Below are 14,725 nucleotides of genomic sequence, written 5' to 3'. Positions count from 1 at the left end.
TTATTCAACAGTTTCGTAAACTTTTTGCAATTATAGTATACATTTATGTCTCCTTTGTGTATAAACATGATATCAGAGAAAACCGAAAACAGCAACTTACTGACCAAGTTCTCCTACTGCCAACTAGGCGCTAACCTATTTTAAAACTGGAACGTTTCATTTGCGGTCTATGGGTATTTTTTCTATTATGTAAAAGTATTGTACTTCTGTGGATGTATTTTACTTTTGAACAAATTTGAGCAAGGAGTTTTCGTAAATATCAATAAAATTCAATAATATGAACACATTGTACTCCTCTATTTATTCATTAAGTTGTCTTTGAGTATGCAATGTTTTAGTTTTTCAAGAAAAACCACAGTCAGTATTTCAAATTAGAATCTTCGGTATACACATGTATGTGCAATAGCAGGCAATTGGCATGTATCTAATGGTTTTGTACTCAACGCAAACACAATACCAAAAAATATATATCATTGGTATACCTACAGATATAAACTTCTCAGGGTTAATTCGTGGTAATAAACTGTTGTCTTGGACTGTCTTATATAGTACGGGCCTGACATTTTCTGACAAGACCTACCAAATGAAAGTTTACACACTCTTCAATTCAACCCGATTGAAAAATAAAGATAAACATTACCTGAGCAGATATTGTATAATTAAGATTAATGTAAATAACACATCTATCAAACCTGCGGGGACAAGATTGCACAAGACAAAGCTCTTCTGACTAAGCCCTAGCGACCGATGGGGACGAGCAAGCTGGGATCAGAGTATTTTCACTTTTAATAAATAGTTGGTTAGGGCATGGTAACACTGAAGAGGAAATAAAATCCAAGGGTGCAAGAATGTGCAACATACATGCCATCTGTATATCCTGAGAGATTATTGAGTTTTAGCACCATACAACTAGAACGGAGCTTTTCTTCTGCAGGGAGCCTTCTTTGAGGGATATGAACGTACTTGAATTTCTGTGTTTCATGTCTTGCTTAAGAATTACCCGGGTGTTTTTTCACTCTTTTATCATATTTCTTCTTTGTAATGCTTCCAAATCAGCATGAGACAAGGAAATGTGATATATTTTATAATATGCATATCAATCCCATTAGAAATTGTACATATTCTCTTTCTATAGATATCTATATTGCCAACATGTATCTTCTACTCCTTGACATGAAAAGAATTTTCCGTTGCCCAGCATATTAGATACTTTGATATATTTTTCAAAGACATCTAAGGCAAAACAAGATATAAATCTCTATTTTTCATCCAGTTCTTTGGACAAGATAACAAAGACTCAATATGTAGCTTTATGTACATAATACATTCATGTAATTATTTGACCTTTTCAGAATAAACCAGCTTCGAGTTTACATGGAAATGGAATCTAACGACTCCAGGTCTGTTGATACCAAAATCAATGAGTATCTCCAGTTGTCTTCCTATGTTTCCAAACATTTTTTAAAAGAAGCTTTGGAATTTCGATGTGGCAAGATAGTGCATAGTTCGCGATAGGACGTGAAACACATGGAACTTTGTTCTTCTTTAAGGCATAGCCTCCACACTAACGATGACATAACATACCTGGTATTCAAATATATATCACCAAGTGCGAAGGAATTTGTTAAATACAAAATTAATAATTCATAGTCTTTTACGCCAACAAAACAGAACCTTTTAAAATCATTAACATCACATTATGAAATTATTAATTTTCTAGACCTTAACACGTTGAGTGTAACGCCAACTTGATAGAAATTCTTGAATCAAGCCCCCCCCCCTCCCCATTTCACAATAAAATAAACGATTTAACCAAAATTATTGATATATGTGATGGAATACATCGGATTAAGTAAAACTCTTATCAGAACTTGACAACTTCTGATATCTCTTTTTATCAAAGGCAAAATATGTTATTTTAACCTTAAATATGGGTCCTTTTTCCTCAATATATGACGTCAAAATTTAGAGCATCACTTGAGAGATTAGAATACAGGGCACGACAATACCTTAATATCAGGAATACGTCGGATTGTGAAGTTGCCAATTGCAATTTTACTGCAGTCCTTTGTCACTCTTATGTACAAAAATGAGGCAAAATACGTTTACACTTTAATGTACAAAAAAGAGCTCCAATGATTCAAAATTGCTCATCTGTTTGCAGCCAAAAGAAAACAAAATCTTTACTACATGTACTTGTATGCACTCTATTTGGAAATTGTAAAAGTTAAACCTTTCAGGCGGATTAAATTTTATTCTGATTGAAATGTATGGAGATAACGAACAGTATTCAAGCTCAAAAGTCCATTAAACAATACAAATTTTGGAGAAGAGCAAACACGGACCTCTAAAACATCAGAGGTGGGATCAGGTGTCATGGAAGAGTGAGCATCCCCTGTTGACCGGTCACATCCGCCGTGTGCTCCATGTCATGATCGGGAAATAACGGGAAAAAACGTCGACAATTTAGTGTGTAAATAATGGCCTAACAATAAGTATGAAAAACTTCAGTCAGCATTTGACTTAATGATAAATTGTATTTGCTGACAAGGTCATTGTATCGACCATAGAACTTACGAAATGACGACTTTAAACGAGACTGCTGATATTCTTGTCTCATCAACTTGTTCGTCAATAACTAATCTCGTTTTAGAAATTGTTCATACGTAGAGCATGCTCTTGTGTATCGAATCAACTGAGAGATATAAACCCCGTATTCAGGTGATGAAGGCATATTGCTGCATAAGTAAGGGAAGTTGACGATTGAAAAGTTGAAGTCATTACGTTTATCATAAAGCTTGGTTGTCTTTTTCTAGTAAAATATCCAAATATGAAACAGATATGTCAGACTCTGTGGTATCTTTTATTTCAAGCTCACTGGGATATATCGTATCGACATACGAATGGAAATAACCATTGTTAATTGACAATACGTCGTCGTTATATCTAAATGTCGAGTTGAAGGCCACAGCAAGTGTTTTCTTCTTTTCACGTATAAGATTTTGAACAAATTCTACTTCATATGAATACAAAAATAGATCTGCTAAAAACGGGGCGCAATTAATATCCATGGGAATTCCAATAGATTGTTGAAAGACCTGGTCTCCAAAATCCACATAGATATTGTCAATTAGAAACTCAGGCATCTTTTTAATATCAACTTAAGAGTACTTGTGTGTACAATCAGATTGTTTTTTAACAAAATAATTTTGCAAATGACTAATGACAAGGTAAGTAAATTTACGAGTTCCATTTCTATTGAAAAAGCAGATGATTCTGAGATCACTGTTATTAAGGAATTTGCTGCAGATATGTGATCAAGTGACCACCGTAATAGACAAAAGCCAAGAACGCAAAACTTTAAAACTTCAGGGGCAATGTTTCTATCATAAGTGATCAAATATCTATAGAATTCGCTAAATATATAGATTTTGTCTTGTGACGTGGGCCATTTTTGTTTCATCTATCTCATATTATTTTCAAATAAATATTTTAAATAATACACAAATGACAAAATTGTCATGTTTCAAGACAATAACTCCAACATAGGGGATCAACGATTCATAAATAAATCTTATATTTTGTTATTACATTTATCAGTTTTCGAGGTGATTATCATCAGAAGTGTTTTATAATTCAGAAACTGTAACCAAGATCGGTGCACAGAATTTTGCTAAACTTGTTGCGTAGTTAGATCATGCTAACTTAATTGTTTTAAACTTAACCATATTTTGCTTACATGTATGTGCTTTTCCTGAGATATTAGCAAAAACACTGCATATAACACCCCTATGTTATATTTATAGTTAAAACGCCTGGTTTTTCATTGAATCAAAACGAAAAGTATCTTTAATACATCAGTATTATAAAGTCTCAGGAAAATATGCCAGAAAGTTTCAAAAGAGGAAAGTTTTGCATGAAAACATTTTGCGAAGGACGTGTCTACGACAGCAACTGACGCCAAGTGCATGATGGGACAATCTCACTTGGGCCACTGGATCAGGTTTGCAACATTGTAAAAGGAAAAAAAAGAAACCTTTTAAATAAGCATGGATTTGTTTTCAATATTCTTGTGAATTGGCCTCCGGGTCCCAATCAACATTAAAAAGTGGTACTGTAAAATACCGTTATTGAATATTGATTTTTAAAAAAAGCCAGTTTATATGTACAATTAAATTAAAAGCTTTTATCGCTTCTCTACATGTATGACATTCAATATTTTAGCAAAGTCCATACTTTTAATTAAATAAAACACAAGAGTGGAAATGACTGGAGGACACATGACTGCTCTGTTCTGGTCAGAGAAAAAAATGCAAGTTTTTCTATCCGAGGACTGATCTGTCAAGATAAGAAAAAACCTGCGGCGTCTTCATCTAATACTCTAAGAATAGACCGTAATTCTTTTGTGAAGTCGGCGAGAAAATGACCAAGGTTGGGACCTTCCACCTTCTGTCCAGACCTATCATTGATATATCAGCACGTGCCGTCCCTTGCGACACCTGCTGACAGTTGAGGTGATAACTATTATAAATTTGTATACTCGTTACTGTCACTGGGCCATATTTAAGGTCAAGTTACGTTTCTCAAGTCCATCCAACATGCCTACAAGTATTGCATAGACCTTTCAATTCCAACATTTACCATAAAAGGAGTCTTAGTGTATATACATGTATATATACCCCATTTGAAGAATATTACTGATAGATGTATCCATATAGGTCCCAATTTGGTAATACTACAAACGATGTGCCACAAACCAATGTTTCCTAAAAATTACGAAATGTAATTAAGATCCTGTATAAGTGTCTGCAATTTTGTAAGGTTGAAATGTGTGAAAAATTACATGCTTTCAATGCCTAAAGGCTCACTGCTTACAAGAACGTGAATATTTCTCATCAGTTGCTTAACATACTTCCGGGTTGTTTTTTCGTCAATTGACTTTAAGAGAGGGGGTTCCGAATTCCGTTTCCATATATAGCAAGCGATGCAAATTTTCTTGAAATGATATTTGACATTGCTATCAATTAGGCGTTTTTAAAATCCATATGAAATATTTTTAATGCAATGCGATAAGCGCATAGAAGATATTCAGTAGAATGGTATGATGAATAAAGATGACAATGCACTGACTTTGCCGGTAAAAGTTCAAAAATTAAAACGAGTAGATTTTTTTTTTATATATAAATTCAAGTGTAATATGATTTTTTCTTCAAATAAGAGAAGACGTCTCACGCGCCACTGACAACAGGTTGAACTTACCTGAATCGCACCTTGACAGGGGACCCTATATAAATAACAGCACACTTGAAATTCAGGCATCAGAAAATCGTTGTGTGGGAAAGGTAACAGGACTGAATGCATATAATACTTGACAATCGCTAAAGCACAGCATATACGGACTCCAATATTTCAATTTTTATTTTTTTTTACTTCAGAAAAGAAAAATTAATGTGACGATCAATGCATCGGAAGATTACAGAGAGAACCGAATCTGTCTGAGTAGCTGGCTGTCGCCTGGAGGACTATCACAGTGGTACATAACGTTATCTGGTCACTCTGTGTCCGGGGGTCATCCATACACAGTTCCATCTAATTCAATCGACAAGTGATTCAGTAGAGGACAGAGTTTGAATGAGAGGGATTTCGGTGTCTATTTATCTCAGTCTCAGTTCCATCTAAACATTTCCGCTGGATTCTCTTATATCCCCCACCATGCTGTATCTGACACAGCCTACTGTGAACCCGGGTCTTGGCAGCACGGGGGTCAGCCCTGTGGTAAGCCCAGGGGTTAGTCCTGTGAGCACTATTGCACCAATGACTCTCAACCCGTGTACTACCTCGCTGGCCCTAGCCCCTGCAGGAGGAACCTCGACTGTCACTCTCCCCACCATGCCCCAGGGAGCAACGATGGCTCCTGGGTCAATTATGCACCTCATAAATTATGGAGACAAGGATTTAGGTCTCCTCCTTTCACAGAGGTGAGAATTATTAAATATTTATTATAATAAACTATAATTTAAGGTTTTTGCTAGGACAAATCTATTTCTCAAACGGACATCTTTTGTTGCTAATGAGAGTTCAGTGAACTAAGATGTTTTTACGTTGTCATTTCTTCTTGTCAGCTGTTTAAAAGTCTACATATATTTTTTGGGGGTAAAATTTTAGATTTTTCTGTTTCAATGAAGAGATTTTAAAAAAAAAGATTTCTTAGCAAATGCAATTTTATCATTTAATGATGCATTTAAAAGGTGTCTTTTCTGTACAAGCCTTGGGAGCAGGGTTCACACGGAACATGTCACCCCAGATTACAATGATAGAAAAAGGATATCACCAACAGTAATCAGATATGTGACAATATTTACCTGAAGACAATAAACCCCCTCCCAAGCAGGTCTTTTTAGTATCACTCAATCATCAGACAATTGATGAGATTATATATGTCTTTTAAACTGGGAACAGAAAATTGTTGGATCAATTGATAAAGTGTCATCCCTTGCGAAAGATAACTAATCCTGGTTTGTAGACATAAAAGTGAATGAGAAATTTACCCTGTACACAGTTTTAACTAAAGTGTCAACAACATTGCTAAAATGGGGAACGTCATTTAAAGATTTGAAGCTTCTTGGGTTGGGAAGAGTCCTGGATTTTGTTTGTTCATTATACATAGATACAATAAAATTCTGACACAAATTAACAACGGAGGGACGGCCAAAATCCACTATACAAAATTACTCGAGTTTGTCTATCACGATCATTATAAAGCGAGTGGAATTAGAAACTTTAAATTGCACTTATGTTTTGTTAAAAGTGGCCATAAAAAATTGCCAGTATATTTTTAAATATTTAACAAAAACCATTGCTATTGAGAGTTAAAAATGGGATTCATTCAATATGATAATCTTTGAAGAAGAGCAAAACAAACAATTATTTTATCTTATCTTTATATGTAGGTCAAAATAGCATTATAAACCACCCGAACCAAACAAGGACGCACAGTCCTTAATATGTTAAGAGCAAAATCGTCCATTTCTGGAATGACTGGTGAACAAATGGCAGTCATTTTTATGCTTGTCTGTACGTCGGCTTAAATAAGATATATGCCAATGTACATATGCACCCGCAATGAAATACTCCAGATGTAATAAATCATAATGATACGCTGAAGTATTCCTATAAAACTTTATACATTACAGACCCAAAGCACGTTTTTCTACCATTCTAAAAATAAGATAAACGCACCCATTTAATTTTTGCTAAATAACTTCAGTATCTAATTTTTGAAGTGTAAGATAATGGCCATGATTATACGTATATCTCATTATCGAGCATTAAAGATGCCTTTTTGTAAAAAAAAGAAGAAACTATGGATTTAGAAGGTGTACATAATTCAACACATGTTTTTGTATTGAAGGTAGACTTGGGTGTCTGATTTCGCGTGTTTACGAACGTTTGTTTGCCGAGAGATGCTCTCAGAAAAAGTACATTAACTAAAGTGCAAATACAGCATTAACAAGAAGATTGACCCTTGGCTAAACGGCCTATACGAGTTGTCAGTCAGTCGCTTTGGCGTCTTCCTTGTTGCAGTGCGATTTATAATTGTTACAGTGTTTAATTGAATTGTCTAACCTCGAAATAACCTATACACGTAATTTCATTAACTACTGCCCATACTAACACCGCAATAAAAAATTGGGGATTTGCAACTTTTCAGGAACATAAAGGTTTTTTACCATAAAATTCTATTTTAAGGGGAAATGAATTTAGACGCCAAGTTATGCAAGCGACGATGTATTAATTTACCCAACGACATACATTAATTAGCATAAAGTTATTAATTATATTCAACCGAAGACGTTCTCTAAAATGAGCGATTGCATATCATTAAAGACAGCGATGCGGACCTCCCTCACTTTTTCAGCTAGTCTAACACTCTCTGCAACAAGTCCTACTATAGACTCTTAAAAGTCAGCTTGATAAGAGGAGAAGAGATTTAAAATGTTGTCCCAAGGTTTATGAAAGTACATTTTTACACTAGCTCTAATAAATCATGGCGATGAGCGTACATTGTCAGATATGACAAGGTATGAAATTTACGTCAAAAATGTCAGATTTTACATACTTAGGTTTGCAGGTTAAGATTTTAACACATTCATGTCGCGAAGCCAACTCATTTTTTGTCCATTTACGTAAACTTCATGTTATAATAACAATTAAACTCCAAGATATAGCACTATAAGTAAATAAAATCACTTAGATGAAGGTACATATTATTTAGCCTGTATAACTGTACAATGCACTTTAGGTTCTATTCGCAGATTTTAAGATGAATTCTAATCGCAAACATATTGATTCCAAGACAATCTTATTAGTGCTTTAAATTTTTTCAAAGTATGACTGAAGTTTTACTGTTTCTGATTATTACAATATCCGTCATAGTACTTTGTAGTAAATGTCGAATTGTAAGCATTTTCATTTAAAAAGAAGACTAGGTCTTTTGTTGGCGTTACTTAATTGAGGGGCTCAGACAAAATCAACAAGTGTAGCCTCTGAGAAGGTCGGACTGCCAGACCTTTTGAGTATTATATAGCCCTTGGGTATTACTTCAACTTAAATACAGAAGGCTAAACATTGGCCATTAAAAATGGGCATTTCATGGCCGTTCAAATGTCGTGTCGATCGTAAATTTCATCAAATAAAACGGGAAAACTAATATATGGTCAACGAATTAAAGGCTGACACTCGGGTCTAATGACAAGAAGGACGAGTATTTAAAATGATACGGTTGATGAAAATGTAAAAGACCTATCTATGGTGGACAATTTTACCTACCTGTGATGGTAGGTAGAGTCTGTTAATCTGTACTGATGGGTTTAATGCCAAAATGTTGTTACATTTCATGTCAAAGAATGCAAAAAGTGAACAGACAATACATGCTTACAGTGATTTGTAATGTCATTCTGAGACAACAGGGATTAAAATATGGCAAAGAAATATGCATAAGACGTACATCTGTCAAAAACCGTATGCAGATGAGGTAGTTTTGCATGATTTATCTCTTCGACTTGCAATGTTACCTTAGATATCAATTTACCGAACTTGTTCGGTTTTTTTCCTTTCCCGTTTTGTTTGATATACACATCAAACGCCTAATGTAATTGTCTGCACATTTAAAATAAATGTGCATGAGGATGTGTTGATATCCATGTTCAAGTTTCCAACGATGACAAAGCCATGTTTCACAGAGAATGCAATCGTCAGCGTAACTTAGTACGATACCACGGTCACTTAGGTCATCTGTTTAATTTCCGCTTGAATTTAATTAATCATACAAACAATGTACTGAAATTAATGCAAAAAGATGAAAATTAATTTCACGAATATTGTCTTTTTTGTCTTCAGAAAACGAACAATTAACAGATTAGACAATGGCAAATAACCACCACCTCCCTTTCTTCGGCATAAATAAAAATTTGCATATTAGACCACAACATAAGTTAGTTTTTGTACCATAAAGGTTGCGAACTCGAACTTTTCTAGTGTCTCTTATCCTAAAGTAATTGCCTTATAGTGTAGTTAAACTGTCTTGTCCCATGCGTGATTTGTTCAACATGTTTTATTTCACGCCTTTTTAGAGATGCACATGACGTATGAATGTAACTCTTTTAAAGGATTGAAGACAAATATAATGCAGAAATGTGCTTATTGAAAACTTTCCAAAAAGAAAAAAAGAGATTCATTACATGAATGTACCCTATAAAATACATTTACTTTGCAGCACTAGATTTTTACCCCTTTAAACTATCCACCTTTCTACAGGTAAATTTATCTCTGTTTAATTCATCACATTTCTGTTGCCATCGTTATCTTGCAATAAATCACGAATAATCGCGAGAAATACCTGCCGAAAAAATGATTCCACCCGACCAGTAGAATTTGAAATAAATAGTTTAAAGGTTTTACTTGAGCGAATCTTAACTGGCACAAAATTTAGAATACACATAATAATGTAATTTGGTGGGTAGTTATTCTTACAATCAAAACGTAAATACAGACCACCAAAAAACTGTTTGCTTTATTTACTGTTTTCGTAATTTCTGAAGAGAAATACTAAAGCGGTAGAAACTTAGGGAAATGCATGAACAAGTTCATAAATAAAATACTTAATTTAGACTGAAAAAAAATTTTCTTATATATTAAATGGACGCCATCCATAAAAATAATTAAAATAGCATTAATTTTATTGTTTTTCCTCCACAGGATGGAATTGGTATGGCACGGGGAATTCGACAGACTTTTCGGACAGTATTACCCTCATGTCTGGCAACTTGTACCCACATTTTGTCCACCAAACGACCGATGGAGAACCTTTAAAGACAGTGCCAAAGTCCGATTCTCGTGTCAGGTGCGTAACGGTCATCAGGGCATGCCACTCTCGCTAAATTTAAGTTAGTTTTACAGAAATGTCGACTGGCCAACTCCAGTTAGCACAAATTAAGGCAGTGATCACAAAGTATACTGCTCTCAAATGATGTAATAGCGATTAATAGTCACACAATGAGCAAGGAGACATAGGCAAACAACATATGAATCTTCAGACGTATATGAAATAAAATCTTACGCTCCAATTTCATCACGTTTTATTCGCATGATATACTCTCAATGCTTATTCCTACAGTTAATAATGTAGGGACACGTATTTGTCTATCTCGTGTGTATATATCTATTAGATCTTTTTTTGAGTTCTGCGTTTTGCGTGATGTGGAAATTTTGACACTAGTGCTTCAGAAAGAGATCGTATAGAATCCGTTACATGTTACTAGTCCTAGTACATCACTCTGAGATATGATACGGAGGGGAAAAAAATCTGAAATTGCGGATTCACAGCTCGGTCTTGGTCCAGGTGGATAAAGTATATAAACAAAATATCTGACCTTGGGAAAAGCTACAGAATCGTGCAACTATTTTTTTTTTTAGGTCTACCAAAGAAAGTTTAGATATTAATTACATTCAGTGGCCTCAAAAGCATCTTACGTGAAATCTAGTGGCGGTGTAAATATTCATAATCTTGTAAGCAGCATGTGGTTGCATTAAAACAAGCCGTAATATAAACTGCTCAAGTCTACATTTGCATCCATTAATCAAATTGTTATTATATACCCAGTTAACTGGGCATTTTATAGCACAAACTTGAAAGGCGTTTGTGTTTCTGGTTAACCCCTTTCAAGTTTTTCCTAAAATCAGCATTTGATGAAAAGTTTCGTCGAGAAAGTCTCGAAACGGCGAACAAAGTTGAAGATTTGACACAGCCGTTTTCTCCGCATGTGCCTATATAACCTTCAAATAGTATTGTATTCGGGGACTGCATGGAGAGCTCAAAAGTGTTCCTCTGACAAAATGTTCTGTTGGTTAACTGGGATGTACATATCATACAATAAGGTTATTATAGACTTATTTAGAAAGGGGGAAAAAAACCAACGGTGTCCACATCTCCTGGTCGCGAGTAAGGTGACCTTGATGGTTGTCTGTGGTGATAATAAGAGGTAACGATATGCTGTCTGCGGCGAGGAGTGGGGCTCCTTCTTTTGTCAGGGGTTGATGGCCCATGCCTCACTTGTGGTCAATATTAATTTGAATAAAATGGCTGCCAGGCGAGATTTATTCTCCCTGATGACATATTTTGTAATAAATTTACATTGTTTCTCCCACATAATATCATATTTATTAATGAACTTCTCTATAAAACGTTTATATTCTTAGTTTTGAAACTAAGATTTGGCTCTAGGTGCGCCTGGCACACTTAATGCATAGGCTTTAATAGCAGATCCTTTACTGATTAACAGAAAACTTCAAATCTCTTCAGCTCGGGTACCGTAGCTAAGAAATTTCTCAATATCACCACAATATGTGTCAGAACATGTGACACCAGAGTGGGTCCTACCACGTGGCGTTTCTGCGAGACCATAGTAAAGCACTTGATTAAACAAATAGGTACACATTGTTTATTCTCTCTATCATCCGGAGACATTATCCAAACTTATTAATACATCAACCACTGTTAAGACATATTGTGTACATACACATTTTATCAGAAGAACATCTGCACTATCCATTTTTAGATAGAAGAGCAAATTATGTCGCATTATATCCTGAAGTCTAAATATACACTAAAAAAAAATCTGAATTGCCAAATACAGGATTTTATCAACCGGATTCGTGATTCTGTAGTCATTATTCATCATTTATTTTAAATAATTTAAGATCTCTAAAAAGGTTGATTTTTCAATGTTAGTAACACCAGAGACATAAATTATTTATCTTTTATTATTAACTTTATCTTTTGTAAAACCTTTCTATGTTTGTTTTCTTCGTGCAAGTCCAGTGGATCTCACAGTCGTGACAACATTTGAACTTTTCGGATATATTTTTTTCAAAGGATCGTATATTTTCTTACCACTTTCGTGTTTATGTCAATGAACTGTCAGCAAGTCTTAATTAAAAGTTGTTTTTCATATTCAAAATAATTTACTACATGTGTAAAGTCCACTGTTGTACTTTTAACTTTTATAACGTAAATTTCCTATCAAATCTCTAATACCAAACCTGACCAACTTTCTTCTTTTTTCTTTTTCTCCAGGAATGTGGTCATGGGTGGACGTCAATGAAAGGACGTGTCATCTTTTGGTTCCAGTTGAACTATGCCAACAACATGGGCTATGTTATGTTTAAGTTGTATGGACAACAGTGTCAGAGATGTAAAAATGGCAAATATGAGCACGCCATGTGGTACCCAGAAGAGGTTATTAAGGTCAGTATACAGGTCAAAAAGCAAAGGAACTCACCCATTTGTATGCAATTGGTGGCAAAGAGAGAACATTTCATTGCCTTCTTTAATTGGCGGTTAATAAAATTTCATATCTGATTTTGATTCGAACATTCTGTTTTATTGCTGTTGTTTTATTAATTTTCTAATACATATGTAAAATATTGCAACTTCCATAACTTTATACTTCAAATAACTTTTAATTATTAAATCCCATTTATAAATCGAAAGTGTATTCCTTCTCTACGTTTAAAAGTGCAGTTTTTATATCAAAAGACTCCACAGTTGTATAAGTTTGACATAGATTGTGTAATTTGTGCATTACAGGTTCTTGGAAACGTGTACAACAGAGTAGGGCAGATTTATTATGGATTTGTGCGGCCACCACTTCGTATTGATCGCCGTGCCGGAAAACCACGAAATCAACACAACTCCGAACTATGCCAAGCTTGTAAAGAGGGCCTATGTCGAGAAGAATGGACATTCTCGTGACCTGTATTAACCAATTAGTATGACGCTTATTTTCAACACAATGTCCCTGCCTTGGCAGGACAACTAGGAACGAATTATTTGTGAATTCGTTAGCTAATATATTTTCCATTATGAATAATTGTTTTCTGTGTTGAAATCTCAACATGTTTGGCGCCATAGGCGATGTGAATCCATGCATTGTGTTTGTTATTGCAATCATTTTACTTTTTATGTATAGTAAATATGTAAGAATAATTTTTTGAAACATGATCTATATATATTGTCTCAATGTATTGATGAAACATCAGACCAATAGAAAATATAGCACATTTTGGCGTGTATTGACCAAAAACTGTCAATTTATTGTTTCCATTTGTTTATTAAATTAAGGCCTGTTCTTATATTTGAATATTTTTAGAAATATAGAATTTAAATTTATTTGTCACAATGATTTGCAAATAAATGCAAAGATCCTGTTCTTGAAAGTGCTATTATTGATGTGAAATATCATTAAAATCATGTAGTTATTTGACGAATGAGCTGATTTGCTATATTTATGTGTTCCTGATATATATATTTTTTCAATATACATTTATAAATCTGAGTATATGTGACTTTTTATCTTTTTAACTAAATGTCTTTTTCAAATTTGTTTCTGCATAGCAGCTTTCTGTTTGTCTTTCTTTTCGTCTTGGTGAAAGTTTTTTCTTTATTTTTCAATCTTGATTGAAACGCAATTATCACTCGATAAAAAATGATAAATTAAATTGCTTTCCGTAGATAAATAGTCTTATCATTTTCATTTTAGGTAATAGGTTTCCTCATTTTCACGATAATTTTACTGGTTTTATCATGCTCACATTCATTCTGCACATATCATGTTTTCTTTGTCTCAGTGCATTTTTTGTACTTTGCATAACCATTTGTAATTAAGGGCCAAATTATAAAAGTCGACGTCCCATCGGAGATAGTGCTTTCTCCTAACTTACCACGTGATATGACCATAACGTGATGATGCCTTAGTAGTATTTATTCATTCGTCTTCCACAATTTCTGTCAAATCTGTCATAATATACACTGTATTTTTATTTAAAATATTTTGAATAAAATTTTAAACTTTTGACGTTGTCTGTTTCTTTTCTGACTCATGACACATTGTAAGAAATCCAAGCAACTATCAACAACTGGCTTAAGTCCAAATAATGAAAATAGTTAATAGTCATTTACTGTACTAAAATTGTAGAATATACATGAAAAAGCATGTTGCTTTTGGTTATTTTACGTAATCTTTACTGGATAGTCAGTCTAATTACATGCAGATAGATCTACTTGAATACGCAAAGGTTGTACCACTCTCTTGCTGGCCAAAACAGATATGTTTAAAGATGTGTCAAAACTTTCAAATAACACATAACTTTTTGATAGTGACAATTT

The 14,725-nt window shown here is 34.2% G+C and overlaps 1 protein-coding gene across 1 annotated transcript; it reads left to right on the top strand.

Moving 5' to 3' along the window:
• Positions 1-5,342: 5,342 nt before the first annotated feature.
• Positions 5,343-14,412, top strand: LOC133205577 (receptor-transporting protein 3-like). The gene is made up of 4 exons (XM_061341417.1): positions 5,343-5,978; positions 10,258-10,402; positions 12,635-12,805; positions 13,148-14,412. The coding sequence occupies exons 1-4, from the start codon at positions 5,713-5,715 to the stop codon at positions 13,310-13,312; spliced, it is 747 nt and encodes a 248-aa protein (XP_061197401.1). The 5' UTR covers positions 5,343-5,712; the 3' UTR covers positions 13,313-14,412.
• The last annotated feature ends 313 nt before the right edge of the window (positions 14,413-14,725 follow it).

This window comes from Saccostrea echinata, unplaced genomic scaffold (genome assembly GCF_033153115.1).
Source record: "Saccostrea echinata isolate AGI-Se365-2 ecotype Australia unplaced genomic scaffold, CSIRO_AGI_Sech_v1 ptg000054l, whole genome shotgun sequence".
Classification (NCBI taxonomy): domain Eukaryota; kingdom Metazoa; phylum Mollusca; class Bivalvia; order Ostreida; family Ostreidae; genus Saccostrea; species Saccostrea echinata.
This window is presented reverse-complemented; position numbering and strand designations above follow the sequence as displayed.

Excerpts from the sequence above, each read along its gene's own strand:
- LOC133205577 (XM_061341417.1), top strand. The coding sequence starts at position 5,713 with ATGCTGTATCTGACACAGCCTACTGTGAACCCGGGTCTTGGCAGCACG. Across the intron at positions 5,979-10,257 it reads GGTCTCCTCCTTTCACAGAG|GATGGAATTGGTATGGCACG; the intron begins GTGAGAATTATT and ends TTTCCTCCACAG. Across the intron at positions 10,403-12,634 it reads AAGTCCGATTCTCGTGTCAG|GAATGTGGTCATGGGTGGAC; the intron begins GTGCGTAACGGT and ends CTTTTTCTCCAG.